The following is a 17,535-nucleotide window of genomic DNA, read 5'->3' as shown; positions in this document are numbered from 1 at the left end:
TCTGCACCTTTTGGGAATTCTACACTTTATAATGGGAAGTAGCAAACAGACACTCTAATGTCACCTCCATTTGGTGCACGCATACAATGAAGGGCAGAAATTACAACATAACACTGTTTTAAAGTCCAGCATAACTTAATACTATGTCAAGGTCCTGTTTCCCAGAAGACTGGGATCAGCACCACATTGATAATACCTATATTGCTGCTGATGTCAGAGATAGTATAAACTTCAGTGGTTCAGGGACTCAATTGTGTCTTATAGATTTGACCTTTTTTTCTTTCTTCATGCTGCTTGTATATCTTGAGTACACTCTCTATTGTATATCAAGCTTCATCTCTAGTTTTTTTCAGTAACTTTTTAGAATACACTGCAGATATATAAAAGGTTGCTTCAAAAGATGGAAAGAGTACCTCCTATTTCCATTGAGAAAAAGGAAATTGCAGCTAAGGAGATTTAGTTTAGATATTAAAAATTTTAATAGTAAAAACTGAAAAAAATTGATAGAGATTGTTTATCATTAAAGCTTTTAACAATAGGTTAGACAGCTTTCACGTGCTGTCAAGAATGCTCTTGATAAAATTAATGCATTACTGAGAGATATATTAGATGATCTCCTTAAAGTCCCTTCACATTTCCTATTTTCAGTGATTAGTCAATTAAAATATTTTAGTCACGACGAGCATTTTCAATTCTCCATTATTCTATGTTGTATTATCTGAATTACTATAGAGACAATGAACAGACATTTATTACCATCAAGGGCTTACGTAACTTTTTTTAAAAATTAAATTTCTTAGCAACGCCATCTGTTTTGAGGACTCAGACTCCAGTAAAGTATTCCAAGAACTGCTTTTAAAAGGGTTAGTTTTCATAATGGATTATGCATCAACATCACAAGTTTTTCAGGTACTCAAATAATTTCTTGCAATCAAATTTTCCTTATTGATCATTCAGCTAATATTGGCACTATTGGCAGAAACAATGAGGTTATTGTATTAGTAAAAATGTAGCATTAGCGACCTGTGGTTTGTAATCTTCGGTTACCTTGGTACCCAGATGATTTGTCAGTCTGCGAGGAACAGAATAGTTATTACTAGAATTCATAACACTGGCTGTCTCATGGTCCATTCGAGCAGCAGAACCCTAAAAATTTAAACAACAACTCAGTATAACACAAAGTCTAACTGCAATACCAACTATTGCCTAAATCAGTTTCAGCCTTGGATGATGAAATCATATTTATAATAATGAACTGTCAGCATGTATTTTGGTTAAGTTAGGTCCCCCCACCCCGACATAACTTAGATGTCACTGTTAAACTGGGTTTTATTATCCATTTTCCCCCTAAATTCAACCTCAAAGAAGTTATATTTTCAATGGAAGTATTTTATAATTATTTTCACCAAGAAAAAGGAGAACTGGACTCGGCAACAAACTGAATTATGATTTTTACAGAGGGAGAAAAAAGTAGCGTCTACTTTTAGGTCAGATTATATAGTGAGTAGGAATAAGCCTGTACTACCTTCAGACCACCATCAGATATGCAGGAATTGACAAGGAGAGATTCATCTTGACAAGGAGTAACCTACTTGAACTTGTCTTTATCAAAAGCAAATCACAGGTGGATGAATCTTCTATTTTTTAATGAAAAGCTATAAAATAATGCTGACGTTATTTGCTGCAATTTCTCTAGAAACTATGGTAGATAGCATGTTTCTACCTATTGTAACAACACCCAATTATTAACATCTTTGCCCTTTTTAATCTATTTTGTGTACTTACATGCCCCCCCCCCTTTTATCTTCTCACACTCTTCTTTGGAGTGGTGTTTTTGTGGGTGTGGCTGTGGGTGTGTGTTTAGTTCTTTCTTTTTATCTGCTTCCTGTCTGTGAAGCTTCCTTTACTATGTCCCTCTCTCACAAGAAGATTCCGTTCAGTTTGGGGCACTTAAAAATACATTTGAATAGTATACAATTTAAGGGAAAATTGTTCTGTTTGTTTCATTGCTGTATTGGGTGAGCTTTATTTTGTCTCAAAATTGAGCTGAGTGCCTTCTTATATTGAAGTTTGCCCAACATTCCATTGTCCTGAGCCTACATCACTGTATTAAGTGACTTTTTCCTGTATCAGCTCTAATAGAAGGAAGACACAATTTCCTAAGAGTTCTTAATCCTTTTATATATACCTAGGTGAATATGTTACCCATTGTGATCAAAATAGGTGGTAATATGATAAATATTTATCTGGAATCATATGTTTGTCCTCTTAACAAAACAGCCCAAATAAAAAATAAACTCCAGAAGTTGAAAAATTACTTCATATTCTAACTGTTAAACGCTAACTGTGAAGGAATCACAGAAGCAAACTCCTACAAAAATCATAAATATTACTGGACCATATCAGTGACATTTAAAAAGTCATGTACAAAATAATGTATACTATTTTAAAGACACAGGTCTTTTAATCTACTGACTTTTAATTTCTGGTAGAAATTATAACAGAAAAAATTCTAGTTATAGTGGAATATTTAAACAGACTCATTGCATTCTCCATTTGAATCCAGAACATTTCATGCATATTCCAGAATAAGTATTAGCATTGGATACTAAATAAGTACAACTAGAATGATTTAAATTCACACATTATTTTATTCCAATATATATTTCCTATGTAAACAAGCACTTCTTTTTGCTGTTATGGATGGGAAAATTTGAAAAATGTAAAGCTTAGAATGAAAACTATATTAGACTTCCTAAATTATTTCACTTTAATAATCTGCAGTGCTATGAATATGGGAAAGAACCCTAAGATTTTTAATATCATTAATTCATTAATATCATCTTGACCTCAGATTACATTCAGAGGATTACAGGTTTCGTATATGTACATGCCAAAATTCTCCACTCTTAAGTTCAATATGCTCATTTTATCCAAGAAGGAAAAAAAGATGCAAGTTTGGAGCACTACCTATTAAAGTCCAGCATAGTTTAGACAGAAATAGCATACTTTTCCTATTGTTTCTAAAAAACGGTATCAACTTTGATCCAAATAACTATTTCCTTCAAAGCCATAATTTTTGGTCTTACTACTTTGAGAATGCCAGGAGGACCGAATTAAATGCAATTACCTTTCTTACTGGCTCCTAAAGACTGATATGGAAGAAGTAGTATAAGAAATGTGTAGCCATTCATCTGAGAAACTGGAAAATGACAGATATGTACATGGACCCTTCTTGTGTAGAACCTTCTCTTTCCAAATCTTTTCCTATCCTTCTACTTCATCTTGTTTTCTCTTTTTATACTTTCCTGTCTTTCACTTGTTGTTTGTTGTACTATACTTGCTATTTACTCTGTCAGTCAGGTTGTGTTCCTTATTTTGTGGCATATTTTATTAATAAAATAGAATACCTCATTGAATTACTTTACAAAATTTGCAAAATAAATGTTTGAATAAATTTCACTACAGTGGCAGAATAGTGAGCATAATGGAACAGAAGAGAAGATAGCTGTAAGATGGTACAGAAAAGGACATAGCTGAATCCCAAAAAATCCTTTCTTCAATTGGCAAATTTTCAATTAGCATTGCTCATATGACTACAAAACCAATTAGCCCCAAATTATTCAGTTAAAACTTTTTGCACTCCACTTAATAGTGATTGTTCAAAGAAACAAAGTATATTGAGCTGGTTTATCAGAAATAAATGCTATGCCCTATCTATTAAGCCTTCTGTCTCTGGACTTGCCCTAAAAGTAAATAATCCCCAGATGTCTCTTAGAACACAGATTCAGAGCCCTGGATCTATCAACCTCCAGGAGGAAAGAATACAAATGTTTTAAATATTTTAATGAGGCAAAGTTCAAAATTGCTCAAATCCTAAACATAAAACCTCAAATGAAGAATGAATGAATCGTCTACTTGCATAATGTCTTGCATAATGAGAATCCCTTCTTCCTTCCTTGTAAAATATCTGTTGTCCAAAATAACTCCTGATTCATACAGTCAAGAAAGAAAATACAGCCACAATGCATCAATTATTTAAATACATTATGCTTTCAGCCCCAAAGCAGCACTGAATTAATTTTTTTCCCAAGTGTCCTGGTTTCGGCTGGGACAGAGTTAATTTTCTTCCTAGTGCTGTGTTTTGGATTTAGGATGAGAATAATGTTGATAACACAGGGATGTTTTAGTTGTTGCTGAGCAGTGCTTACACAGAGTCAAGGCCTTTTCCTGCTTCTCACACCGCCCCACCAGCGAGTAGGCTGGGGGTGCACAAGAAGCTGGAAGGGGACACAGCCGGGACAGCCGACCCCAACTGACCAAAGGGATATTCCATACCATATGATGTCATGCTCAGTATATAAACTAGGGGAAAAGCTGGCCGGGGGTCTGCTGCTCGGGGGTCCACTGCTCGGGAACTGGTTGGGCATCGGTCAGTGGGTGGTGAGCAATTGCATCGTGCATCACTTGTTTTGTATATTCTTTTATCATTATTATTTTCCCTTCCTTTTCTGTCATATTAAATTGTCTTTATCTCAACCCATGAGTTTTACCTTTTTTTTTTTCCTGATTCTCTCCCCCATCCCACTGTGGGGGAGTGAGCGAACGGCTGTGTGGTGTTTAGCTGCCTGCCGGGTTAAACCACAACACCAAGCAATAAAGCTGTCATAAGAATTAGAGTGAGAGCCTCAAGCAACTGTTCAGATATAGCAGAGAGAACTTAATTCAAAATGGTGATCAAATATCTTTCAAAAGCAAAAGTATGGGCTATGCTTAATGTTAAATCAAATTAAACACTCAAGCCAAACAACAATTTATATTCTTTCTGATAAATCTTCTTGTACAGGATACTTTCAGAAGGATTTAAATAATTCTACTTCCCTAAAGTAGCACAAATATTTTACAAATGAATTAAATGATCAAATTTATAGTGTGAAGTTTTAAGAGCCCAAATTACTAATGTGAATGTCTCAGCTACAGTTGGAGATTAAGTGAATGAACATTAATTAGTGCATGATAAATAGTTACAGTATTTTTATCCATGCATGATAAATAGTTACAGTATTTTTATCCAAAGAAAGAGGTCCCAAACTTGCAAAAATATTAATATAAAAAGATAAGTAAAGAAGAATTTAACGTAGCCCCCACACAGTGCTAATGTGTTTCACTAATAAAAGGAATGACAATGAAAGATTATTTAAAAGCATTTACATAATTCTTCAGCATACTTCCAGATTATCTCATTGATAATACTGTTTCAAAGCTTTATCTGAAATAATATTAACAAAATATTACTGATAAACCTGCCATTTGATTATTTTCGTTTTTAAAATCACTGATATTTCAGTGATAATTTCTCAAGTGAAATTTTGAGCAATTTCCCATAATTAAACCATACTTCTAATATTACAGTTCACCTAGAATAAAATACATTTTCTATAGTAATTCTTTTTATTTGTTTCTTAGTATTAGGCTCATTAATCATTTAAATAAAAGAAAACGGCTCCTTGCATTATGGAATGTTTACACTTCATCCTATTAAAACATTTCTTTCTAATAAATACAAGAAATTTTCTCACTTCCAGATGGAATGAAGAAAAGTGTAAATCTTTTAAAAATGAACAGGCATACAAACACAATAAGGTATATACCAAAATATAAGCATTGTACATTTCAAGTATTTAATTATACTATCAACATAGAAAATAATCAATTTACCTGACCAGTACCAGTAGTTGCTATGCTGATTTCTGCTGTTCCTTGACCTTCATTGTGCCTCTCTGTATCATGGGAACCCGCATCATGCTTGCTTTGAGGTGCCCGCTGTTAATACAAGAGTGTATGAAATTATATACAGAAATGAAGTACACTTTAACATTCAAAGCTGTCTAAACTATAAATGCATCAGTGCTGTATCTTTACAAAACCATTGAGTAGTGCTTTGTATTTCATAACTCTTAGCCTCAATAATTAACAGCTGAGACAGAGCATCTTAGAAAAACTGCAAGATGAAAGCAAAGCATGTCCTCTCAGGATTATAGTCCTGCAAGACAAAGGATTTGCTGTGAGACACAGAAACACCATTCTCTACCATCTGTGCTCACATCACTATCAGAAATGTAACAGAATTGGAGCAAAAAACTGTCTTCTCTGCAATGTCATGTGATCTGTGCATTTACTTGGAGACAAGGCTAGCACAGTTAAATTAAGATTCCCATTCAAACACAAACACTTTCTGGGTGAACAGAAGGGTACACATATAGTACGAATCTTTCTACATTTTAATGACAAACAATGCAGGAGTAACCACTTTGATGCAAATAAAATTTAAATAATCTGCTACTGATCAACCTAATCATATTTTATAAAAATTAATGCAAACGATACAGCAACCTAGTACAGACACATGTTCCAGTTTCTTAAGGCGATCCAATTTTTGATACAACTACATGAAAATTAAACTGTTGTCACATCCACTCAGAGAGATCACGAGATCAACACCAAAAATAGGGCTTTATATATTTCCTTAATAAAGCAAATAGAATAACTGAGCAGAATACTGTGTAAAGTGTCCAACATCATCCACTAATTTGTTTAGAATGTTCCAGTTTTTCAGAGTGACATAAACCGTTCTGTCCTTGGAACTGGCTTGAAGTCTGAAATTCAAAAGGTATTACCTTATCTCCAAAGCAGGATTATTCTTATAATATTAGTTTTGATGCCAAGCCTCATTTTTCTGGCTCAGAGGCTACTACCATAACAGACAATACTCTCTTGTATCCCTCTCATTTCATTTGCATAACTATACTTGGTTTATCAAATTCCATTTCTATGGGGCTTTACAATTTTTATGAGCAGTCCAGCCTATGACAGCATAGTGTGCTTCATCTTGCTTTATGCAAATTTCTCTGTAACATCTAGCAGAAACATACTTCTCTTCAATGTACATATACTAAAACTTCTTTCATTACCTGAAAAAATGGTGAACACACTCATACAATACCACTGGCATGCACTCTTAATTTCTTTTATTCATATAAAAACATTAGTCTCAAATCCAGAAAATATTTAACAACCAGAAGGATTTAAGAAACCGGTAACTAACTGATTAAATACATGTGAAATAATAATTTAGAAATAAACATTAAAAAACGAAATCTATACAGTTTAAGTAGTGGAAGAAGATACTTCAAAGAACACAGGAACATTAAACAAAGTAATAACATGAAAAAATCGAAACTTGTAATTAGTAACGCTTTCCTTAATATTATATGTTTAAGTATAGAAGATGAATAACCGCAAGGCAAAACTCTCAAAATATTTTAGGAGATACAATGTTGTTATTCTTTTAAACCTGATCCGTACTTTTAACTTACCATCTCTATCAGTGTGTATGAAATTATATTGTTATTGCTGCTAATACAATGACTAAAAAAATTTTGGTTCCCAATACAACAGTAGGACCCAGTCAAGATAAGCCCTGTTGTACTATGCGCTGAATACAATATAAGGACTCTCCCTGTCTCAAAGTACTTACAATCTTGAGTATAGTATAGTATAGTATAGTATAGTATAGTATAGTGAAGTGAAGTGATGAGTTTGACATAAAATCTAGATCTAAGCCTCCAATATAACACAGGACAGAACTTTCCAAACAGTCATTAGATAACAATAATTTTTAATCCCATTAAGAATGTAGCATTCAAAGTATCTAGAGGTGAAAAGCTGAACTGTTCATTAGCAAGGCTCTGAATCACTGTGTCGCCCAGTTGATGCTATTTATATCTTATTCTTCCAAGAACAGTTCTGGGTTTGGGGCCTGAGGAGTGGGGGGGGAGTCATTTCTGAAATCGTTTTGATGCATCTAGAGAACAAACAGGGATCTATTTCATTCCATGACAATATAAGCAGAACTCTCTCCTACAATCTCTGTCCTTCTCTTCCCAGTTACATAAGTTTTTTGTTTACTACATGCTATTTATGAAAGAGGTGGCTTCCCATTTCCAGAAAAAGCTCTCAAAAGTACGCCATGACAAAAAGTAGTCAACATAACACCCCAAATAATTTATAATTATAAAGAAATTATTTACAGTTACTACCAGGGTTCACCTCACCTTAAATGCATGTTTGTGGTCATGACATGTATAAACAAGCACATACTTTACTGTCACATGAGTCATCACCAGGTCTTGAATGTGAAACCTTGAAGTTCACAGAAAAGAGTTTTTACCACTTTCGTTACTGGAGTAATTTGAAGTGAAAAGCTGTTCACTTTGTGGATACGGACCCAAAGGAGTTAATAACACACAGCCAGCAGATAATTGGTATTTATTGAAAACTGATTCTTCTACTTCTTCTATTTGTCTTGAGAGTCTTCCAATTTACAAGAAGGGCGTGAGGGAAGACCTAGGAAACTACAGACCTGTTAGTCTAACCTCAGGACCTGGAAAAATTATGGAGAAGATCATACTGGGTGCTATCGAAAGGCATTTAAAGGACAATGCAATCATCAGGCACAGTCAACGTGGGTTCACAAAGGGAAAGTCCTGTTTAACTACCTTAATATCCTTCTACAATGAGGTCACCTGCCTAGTGGATGAAGGGAAGGCGGTGGATGTAGTTTTTCTGGATTTTAGTAAGGCTTTTGATACTGTCCCTCACAGCGTCCATCTGGACAAGTTGTCCAACTGTGGGATGAGCGGGTTCACGGTGCGCTGGGTGAAGAACTGGCTGAACGGCAGGGCTCAGAGGGTTGTAGTGAATGGGGCTACATCTGGGTGGTGACCGGTCACCGGCGGTGTTCCTCAGGGCTCAATTCTAGGGCCAGTTCTGTTCAATATTTTTATCAATGATCTGGAGGCAGGAGTTGAATGCACCATTAGCAAGTTTGCTGATGATACCAAACTGGGAGGTGCTGTTGACTCTCTCGAGAGACAAGAGGCCTTGCAGAGGGATCTAGATAGATTGGAGCATTGGGCAATCATCAGTGGCATGAAATTTAAGAGGCCCAAGTGCCAGAGTCTGCACCTGGGACGGAGTAATGCCGGGCACAAGTATAGATTGGGAGAGGAGCAGCTGGAGAGCAGCCCTGCAGAAAAGGATCTGGGGATGGTGGTTGACAGTAGGCTCAATATGAGTCAGCAGTGTGCCCTGGCAGCCAAGAGGGCAAACTGCATTCTAGGGTGCATTTAAGCACAGCATAACCAGCCGGTCAAAAGAGGTGATTATCCTGCTGTATTTAGTGTTGGTGCAGCCCCACCTTGAGTACTGTGTGCAGTTCTGGGCCCCACAATTTAAGAAGGATGTGAAGGTCCTTGAATGTGTCCAGAGGAGGGCAACAAAGCTGGTGAAAGGGCTGGAAGGCATGTCCTATGAGGAGCAGCTGAGGACTCTGGGTTTGTCTAGTTTGGAGAAAAGGAGGCTGAGGGGCGACCTCATTGCTCTCTACAGCTTCCTGAGGAGGGGAAGTGGAGGGGGAGGTGCTGATCTCTTCTCCCTGGTATCCAGTGACAGGATGTGTGGGAATGGTTCAAAGCTGTGCCAGGGGAGGTTTAGACTGGACATTAGGAAGCATTTCCTTATCGAGAGGATGGTCAAACACTGGAACAGGCTTCCTAGGGAGGTGGTCAATGCCCCATGCCTGTCAGTGTTTAAGAGGCATTTGGACAATGCCCTTAATAACATGCTTTAACTTTTGGTCAGCCCTGAAGTGGTCAGGCAGTTGGACTAGATGATCATTGTAGGTACCTTCCAACTGGAACTATTCTACTCTATTCTATTCTATTTATATATATATATATACACACACACATACAGACATACACATAAGCATGACTCAAATATATTTTATATATTTTATATATATATATATATATATATATATATATATATATATATAACATTGTGGTAAATAATATTCATCTCAGTCTGTGAGTTAGTGGTTATAAAGATAGCATAACCACTACAAGTAAGCCCCTTCTTTGCATTATCTTTTAACACTGAAGGTAGGACTTGTGGATGAAAATATATAGGCTATCAACCACATCAGCTAAAGAACCACAGAATGTAAACAACAACAGACTGTAATCTCTACATGTGGTACAGCATCTAGAGAATGGCACACAGGTCCAGTGCATTAAACAGAACGACCAATTCTGTGACATGATTTTTGAAGAACTGTGAAGCAGAACGAATGAACTATGATTCTGTTATCTCAGAAGCTGGCTGTGTACTCTTGCATGAAGAGGCCTTACAGAAGTTCTCATTTAATCATCCCTGAAATGGATGAATAACAAAATCTCATACATGCAATGTGATGACTGTAAAGTGCACAGGAAATATTAACATTGGTGTGGTGGATTGACCTTGGCTGGATGCCAGGTGCCCACCATGCTGCTCTCTCACTCCCCCTCCTCAGCAGGACAGGGGAGAAAGTAAGATGAAAAACTTGTGGGTCGAGATAAAAGCAGTTTAATAAGAAAAGCAAAGGCCACATGTGTAAGCAAAGCAAAGCAAAAAGATTTTTTCTCTACTTCCCATCAGCAAGTGATGTCCAGCCACTTCCTGGGAAGTAGGGCATCAGTATGCGTAGTGGTTGCTTCAGAAGACAAACACCTTCATAATGAACGCCCCCCTTTACTCCTCCTCCTTTCTCTTAGCTTTTATTGCTGAGCATGTCATATGGTATGGAATATCAGTCAGTCAGTTTGGATCAGCTGTTCCAGCTATGTTCCCTGCCAACCTCTTGCCCACCCCCAGCCTACTGGCCTTTGGGGGCAGGGGTGGTGGTTGGACAGACAGCCTTGATGCTGTGCAAGCACTACTCAGCAGTAGATAAAACATGGATGTGTTATCAACACCTTTCTAGCTACAAATACAAAGTACAGCACTATGAGGGCTGCTATGGGGAAAGTTAACTCCATCCCAGCCAGACCCAATACAATTGGTTTCGGAAAAGCCTTGCCTTGAGCTTAGTCTATGGGACACGTTCATACTTTAGTGTATCTTTTTTTCTCCTAAGAAAGCTCATTCTATGAATAGACTTTTTCTTTCTAAATTTCCCTCTTGAAAGCTCCAAAGTGGAATCTTTCAAGCCAAAGTGAAATTGCTAGATGCAGGGAGGAAAACTATTTCTCATGATTTATCTGCAAGGGCTTGGTGAAACTGAAATACTGTAAATCTTATTACAATCTCCCTTTCTCTCTGCTTTCTGAAGAAACCTCTTTCTCTGTAGTTGTTCATTTAAATTATAAAAGCGTTCATTCTCAGGAGGCATTAGCTGGGTTTAGAGCCCCTCTGTCATTCCTGAATTCTAGCATCCCACTACAAAACTAGGACCAAAGTTTTTAAGTTACTGAGTATGCTTGTTTGCTTTTGTAGCAAAATGGTGAAAGACTGCAAGTGCCTATTACAGGAAGATAGGCTCCCCCCATCTTGTCACTATGCTCTAAATGCTTTTAAAGTAAACAAGAACTATCACTTGTCAATTGTTAATTTCCCTGTATTTACTAGTAGAAAAAAGACAAATCTCTTGGTGTGACATTTGCAAGAATAGTAAGCCTTGATTCTTTTTGCTAAGATAACCAATTAAAAATAATTTTACTTAATACTTTGTAAAAATGAGTTGCAAAAGTAGTCCCTTGTGTATTTATTAGGAATAATGGCTTTTTAAGGCAAAAGACTTTTTTTTTTTCACAATATTCCTGTGCCTTATTATTTTCTGTGTGTTGAAAACTGCAGATAAACTATTATTTTCTTAGGTACCAAAAAATGTTTATTTCACCATAACTTCATAGTACATACAAAACCTATATACATACAGGTGTAAGAAAGAACATGGTAAGATCAAGAGAATAATGTAATGAACAAAACCAAGAAACCATAAGATTGAAAAAATTTTGTTACAGTTAAGTCATAAAGGAGAAAAAAAATCTTGTAAGTCAAATTATCAAGAGAACTCCTATCCATCACAGTGCTTTATCAAAATAGTTTAAAGTTTGCTGAGTGTAATCTCTGAACAGAATAAATTATCTGCAGCAACACTGTTTAATGGAAACACTTCACATATTTCAAATGACAGATATTATGATAGAAAGGCCTGGACCACTATAACAAATTAAAACACCCTATGAAATACTTGCTAAGAAATTGTTGTGGGGTTTGGGTTTTTTTAATGCAATTTCAGATTCGTACCTGACAGCCAAACATTCTGTCTTTGGAGGGATCTAACTCTATAGTGGATTGCAAACCTTATGAAAATCTCACAAAGTATATACTAGAAGTCTCGTGAAGTCACCTATGTAGCATTAATAGGTGTGTAGTTACTCCCCCCTTAACCACCGGTACCCTGTTAACTCTTTCTTAAAATGTGTAAATGTACAACCAACCCTTCCAGAAGCTTTATTGATAGGACACACCACAAGAAAATTTTGATATATTAAAGAATTTCCATGTATTCAGAGGCCAAATAAGAGAAAGGACTGGAGTGAAGAACTGAGACAAAAACTACTCTTTGAGTCCTTGAGGTGAGTCTAAAATACTGTGATATTTTTTCCAGAATAAGAGAGAAAAATTTTGTAATGAGAGAAAGCAACAGTAACACAGCAGTCAATTATTTAAGGCTATTCAGACTAAGTTCATACCACTTGTACTACAATATCACACATATTTAACTAATTCTGAACATTAGTAAAATTCTTCTCTTAAAATAGAGTACCATATCTTATAGTACTTCTCTGCCAGTAAATTACCTTCTCCCTGAGGCTGTGTACCTCCTCAATTTGCTGACCAACTCATTCTTCTCCTTTCAGCACTACCCTACAACTTTTTAAACACCTGTACACAGGTCCCCACCAAATTGCTCTTCAAAATGTATCCCCATCCCTTTTCTGAAACTCGTCATCAGACTAGCTTTATGTGGTATAATATTTACTCTTCTCTACCAAAGTTTATTTCCAGAACTGCGTCCACACTACTGGACTGCAATCTGAGGAGATGTCAAGGGAGCAGATATGAATGAGGTGTTTGTTGCACACTCAAATGCAACTATAGGGAGGTTGTAAGGCAGTATGTGGTAAAGGCACAGAGAAAGGACTTTCAACTGTTGAATTGCTTAGTTTCCCTACTAAGGAAGCTGACAGCTGTTTGATAATGTGATAGTGAACTGCTTTCACAGTGGTGTGCATGCACAGATGCCTCATTTTACAATTTTACCTCCAAAAGTTATCAGTGTCATTTTAGTCAACTGTGACCTCCTCATACATTGATTGAAACAGTTTGTTAGGTGGTAAAAAGGCAATTTTATCACCTGATGGTGACAACATAGTTACCACCATAGGTGACAGTTGATTTCCTTATCCCTAACTATGATCCCATCAGAATTAATTACAGATTTTAAGTCCAACTTCTCTCTAAACTTAGAGTAAATAAATAAATATAAATCAGATCACTAATAATAAATTGGGAGTTTTTGTTCAGAAGCATTTTGAAAGCTTTCATAACATGTTTTTTGAAAATATCCTCAAATTGTTTTGAAAACTATACTAATTATATTTGTCCAATAACAAACCAGACATTCTATGCAGAGAAACCCTGTACATTAGATTGGTAATTTTTGTGCTTCCCTCTCATCTTACTGAAAAGATGCATCAACTTTAATATTGAATGGTGGAACAAAAAAATGTAAATGAAATATATTTTCATTCTGAAATAAAGATGGGCACCTCTGTCTAAATGTCACATGACAAGAGTACCACTGATTTTAGAGAAAATTACATCTTGTATAGTTATCTGAAAATAAAAAATTATACTGTAATAATATTGCTCACTAAAAGTCCATGGCAGAACATGGACAAGACCCTGACCTTCCTGGACTATAGTCCTAGGCTTGTAAAGACAGAAGAGTATCCTCTCTTTTCTTATCACTGTCCAATTTGCCTTCTATTCAATGCCCTGAATTTAGCCAAGTCCTACATACTGTGTGGTAAAGACTAAGTGTATTTAACAAGTGCATCATATTTACACTAAAGGAGGCTATGTTGTTTTACACTGCTAACTTTTCAGTACTAAGCAATTTTATTATTTTTAACATATTTTTGCTTTATTTAAAAATAAGTATGTCTTACACCATCTGGGAAAACAGAAATACCATCATAGGTAACCTTATCAATCCACACTGGTCACTGGCCAGGTCAGTAACAAATACCTTTAAAATCCAAAGTACTAATCAGCATGATTTGCCTTAAAAGAATGTCTGCTAATAGGAAGAGGCTATTATCCGAGATGCAGAGAAAACAGCTCAGTAAAAAGGATGTTAAAACTTTTTGTAAACCATTGACAAATGACTGCTGGAGAAAAAGAATCCTAGTTTCTTTTTCTGCTTGAAGAATAAAGTTGTCTCCAGACTACATACTTGACATTCAAATATATTAATTCAGAAAAGGTTTATAGCTAATGGAGGAGCTCGTTACTTTAGAAACAAGCTTTAATAGATGCAATCTACTGTATCCGCTCAATTAATGTTACTTGAGAAAGGGAGGAAAGATATGTAATTTTGCTAAAAATTACTTATGAAATGCACAGAGTTTAATTTCATAACAAAACTAGAGATTAAATCTTATAATTGCGTATTTCTGACATCTACCAGATTGCACCTTCCCTGTGGTTGCTATATACCTCTGCAACAATTTCTATCCATACAACATAAAAGTTTTATTAGGAAACCGGAAGCCTGACACGCTGCCTCCTGGCACCCTGCCCCCTGACTGACATCGGCAGCATAGGCGGGATGCCACCCACATTATTCATGTAAGGTACGATTCTCTCAAATCACACTGCCATTGGTGGAGCCAAGAGATGGCGTGACTCTTACTGCAGTCAAAAGGCATTTCCACGATTGGCTGTTGCTGCCAGATGACCCGGACACCAAGCGTCCCTGGCAGTCCACCGGAGCCAGGGTATCGCTTATGATCCTGCATTTGCTGTCAGTGATTGGGTGAGTCACCATATGGGTGCATTGTTGCTCATCTTTCCTACTGCCTCAATAAAGCTTTCTTTTATAACATCTTGTCAGACTCCATTACTGTTCAGACCACAAAGCCCAATGCTATTGTCATTTAATTCAGTTGCTTAATGCAACTGTGCAAGTCTGCTAGTCCGATTTTAGGAGACTTATACAAACCAAACTAGGAAACATTTTACTATGAAAGCAAAAGTCACTTCCTCCAAAAAATCAAATCCGTGTTTTACCACGAGTAAGCGTGCTAACAGAATTAAATGAAAAGGTTAGGAAAATAAACTGATAATTTAATTCTCCAAAATGTTTAGCGATTTTTAAAAGCAGCAATCAAGGGCATAAATCAAACAAAATTGCAGCTGGACTGGCTAACATGTCAAAAGACTAGACAACTTTAATTATACACACTACTGTCAGCTTCACTTATAATACCAGATTTTCCCCCAAAAACTGGAATTGTGAAATAATTTATTTTCTACAGTGGGAAAATCTCTATCCCTTAATAATTCAAAAGTTGCCCTGAACTTTCACAGTTGTTATTTTGGGCAAAGACAAACAATAAAATATTCATGTCTAACATACAATTTATAGTTAATTTACAAGTATGAGAAAGAGTTGAGCTCGTAAATTAATTTCCACTGTGAGTGCAGTTTTTGTTAATGACAATTACTATTATGGACTTTGCCATTTACAGGAAACTATCTTGTACTTCTTAATATAGAACCAAATACTTAAACACTAAAAACACGCAAGGCTTCTCCAATGAAGTCTGACAGAAACTGTATTCGCCCTTTTTTTCTTATCTCAAAAGATAAGCAAACCATGAAGCTGCTTATCACAGATTCATATTTAGAAAGACATGCAAAACTGTTATAATTATTTGCTAAAACCAATGCTCAGCCTTTATAATACATTGCACTTTGACCTTTTTATTGAAATTGCTAGTTAAACTTTTAACTGATATATAATTATTGATTAAAATTCAACAGTAGCATAAAGAATATTCCAAGTTTTCCACCCTCAGTTCATTGCTAACAGAGCAAGTAACATGCTACCAAATTTTATTCCCAAGGCAACTACAGCCTATGAATATTGACTAATTTATGAACCACGACATCACTTGCTGATACAAATAATGCTGCCCACCAATATACTCATTTAAGTAGATTTGCTTTTTTAAAAAGATACATATTCTAATCAAAAGAAGGCAAGAAATTGCTCACTAACCTCTGCTTCAGCTGCTTGTGATTGCAGGAGCTGTCGTATACAAAGAATGTCCTTCTCTATTTGTTGAATCCTCATCACCCTTACCTGAAATGAATGTATTTTCATGTTTTATTTTAAAAAAAATTCTTTATACTTACTGTACAGAATGACAATGAGAACAGTTCATTACAAATATAGCTGACTGCAAAACAGAACTACTTTGTTCATGTGGTAATTCCACAAATGTTCTTGACAATAAAAAAACAGGCATGATTGCAAACATTCAAAAAATAATGGGTAGTTGGGTTTTTAATAAAACTGACACTAATTTGGATATAATATTAGATTGTCACACAGTACAAGCCCAGGTATAGAAAAACATTTCAGTAAACTTGCACAATTTTCCTATTTCTGAAACTGACATTCTATGCAGGTTTTTAGCAAATTATTTCATTTTCATCTCAAATGTTAGACTTCTACTTGCCTTACAGAGATTTGAGAGAGATTTATATTTGCAGAGTGTTTTGAAAGTATAAAATCCCGAATGTCTTCGATTATTTTCAGTTACTATGATGATTTGGGAAATTTGCCTATGCACAGCCTCTGAATATTTTCTGTTCCTACAAATTCCAAAGAATATACAGGGTTAGTAAAAAGAAAACTACATACTGCTTCTTTGGTTTGTCTGGGATTTTATAGATATTTCTGATGCGAGTCTTTTATAGCTATATCGACACTTCCCACTGCAATCATTCTGTGGTTAGTAAATGGAATGTTGAAAAACTGAACACAGGATACATATACTCCATGTAAGTTATACTGTGGAGCACAGGATGCATTATGAATCTATGAAACAATAAGTGAATGCAATAAGTGATATATCCCTCTATCAGCTTGCTAATAAATTGACATTATTTGACTTTAAAAGTGGGCAGAAAATAATTAGCCCAATAATATCAGGACAGAAACAAAACACTGAACTGATTAAATAGGATTTTTTTTTGTATGATGGATAGCTTAAAAAATGAACGCACAGTTTAAAAAAAAATCCTCATCATTTTACCTGAATAACATTTACAGTGCTATACTAAAAGAGGAAAGGCTTTGTGAATCTAGTGGACACTGCAAGGATCAGCATTATAACCAGCCTTATTTAACATTTTTATAATCTGAAAATGGAAATAAGATAAACTTTTTAAAAAGCTGCAAATGCCAAATACACTTGTAAACTGTAATAGAAACACAATATAATCTAGAAATTTTAGAAACACATAAAAAATATAATCACAAAGAACAGAATGAATTTTTAAAACATG

At 35.6% G+C, this 17,535-nt stretch overlaps 1 protein-coding gene across 24 annotated transcripts in view; it reads right to left on the bottom strand.

Annotated features, from left to right (window-relative positions):
* The window catches only part of LOC142402959 (adenomatous polyposis coli protein-like), a 185,389-nt gene that overhangs the window by 30,722 nt on the left and 137,132 nt on the right, over positions 1–17,535 (bottom strand). For 20 of the 24 annotated variants that reach the window (XM_075488939.1, XM_075488952.1, XM_075488937.1 and 17 more), the window contains 3 exons: positions 16,241–16,324; positions 5,719–5,823; positions 1,024–1,146 (listed from right to left, as the gene is read on the bottom strand). In XM_075488939.1, the coding sequence (XP_075345054.1) occupies positions 1,024–1,146; positions 5,719–5,823; positions 16,241–16,324 (312 nt within the window). Of the gene's footprint in view, positions 1–1,023; positions 1,147–5,718; positions 5,824–16,240; positions 16,325–16,703; positions 16,815–17,535 lie in introns of those variants that run through there. The other 4 variants (XM_075488959.1, XM_075488955.1, XM_075488956.1 and 1 more) reach the window with 4 other exon arrangements.

The sequence above is a fragment of the Mycteria americana genome, assembly GCF_035582795.1.
Source record: "Mycteria americana isolate JAX WOST 10 ecotype Jacksonville Zoo and Gardens chromosome Z unlocalized genomic scaffold, USCA_MyAme_1.0 Scaffold_18, whole genome shotgun sequence".
Taxonomy (NCBI): domain Eukaryota; kingdom Metazoa; phylum Chordata; class Aves; order Ciconiiformes; family Ciconiidae; genus Mycteria; species Mycteria americana.
Note: the sequence above shows the minus strand (reverse complement) of the source record. Positions and strands in the feature narration are given on the sequence as shown.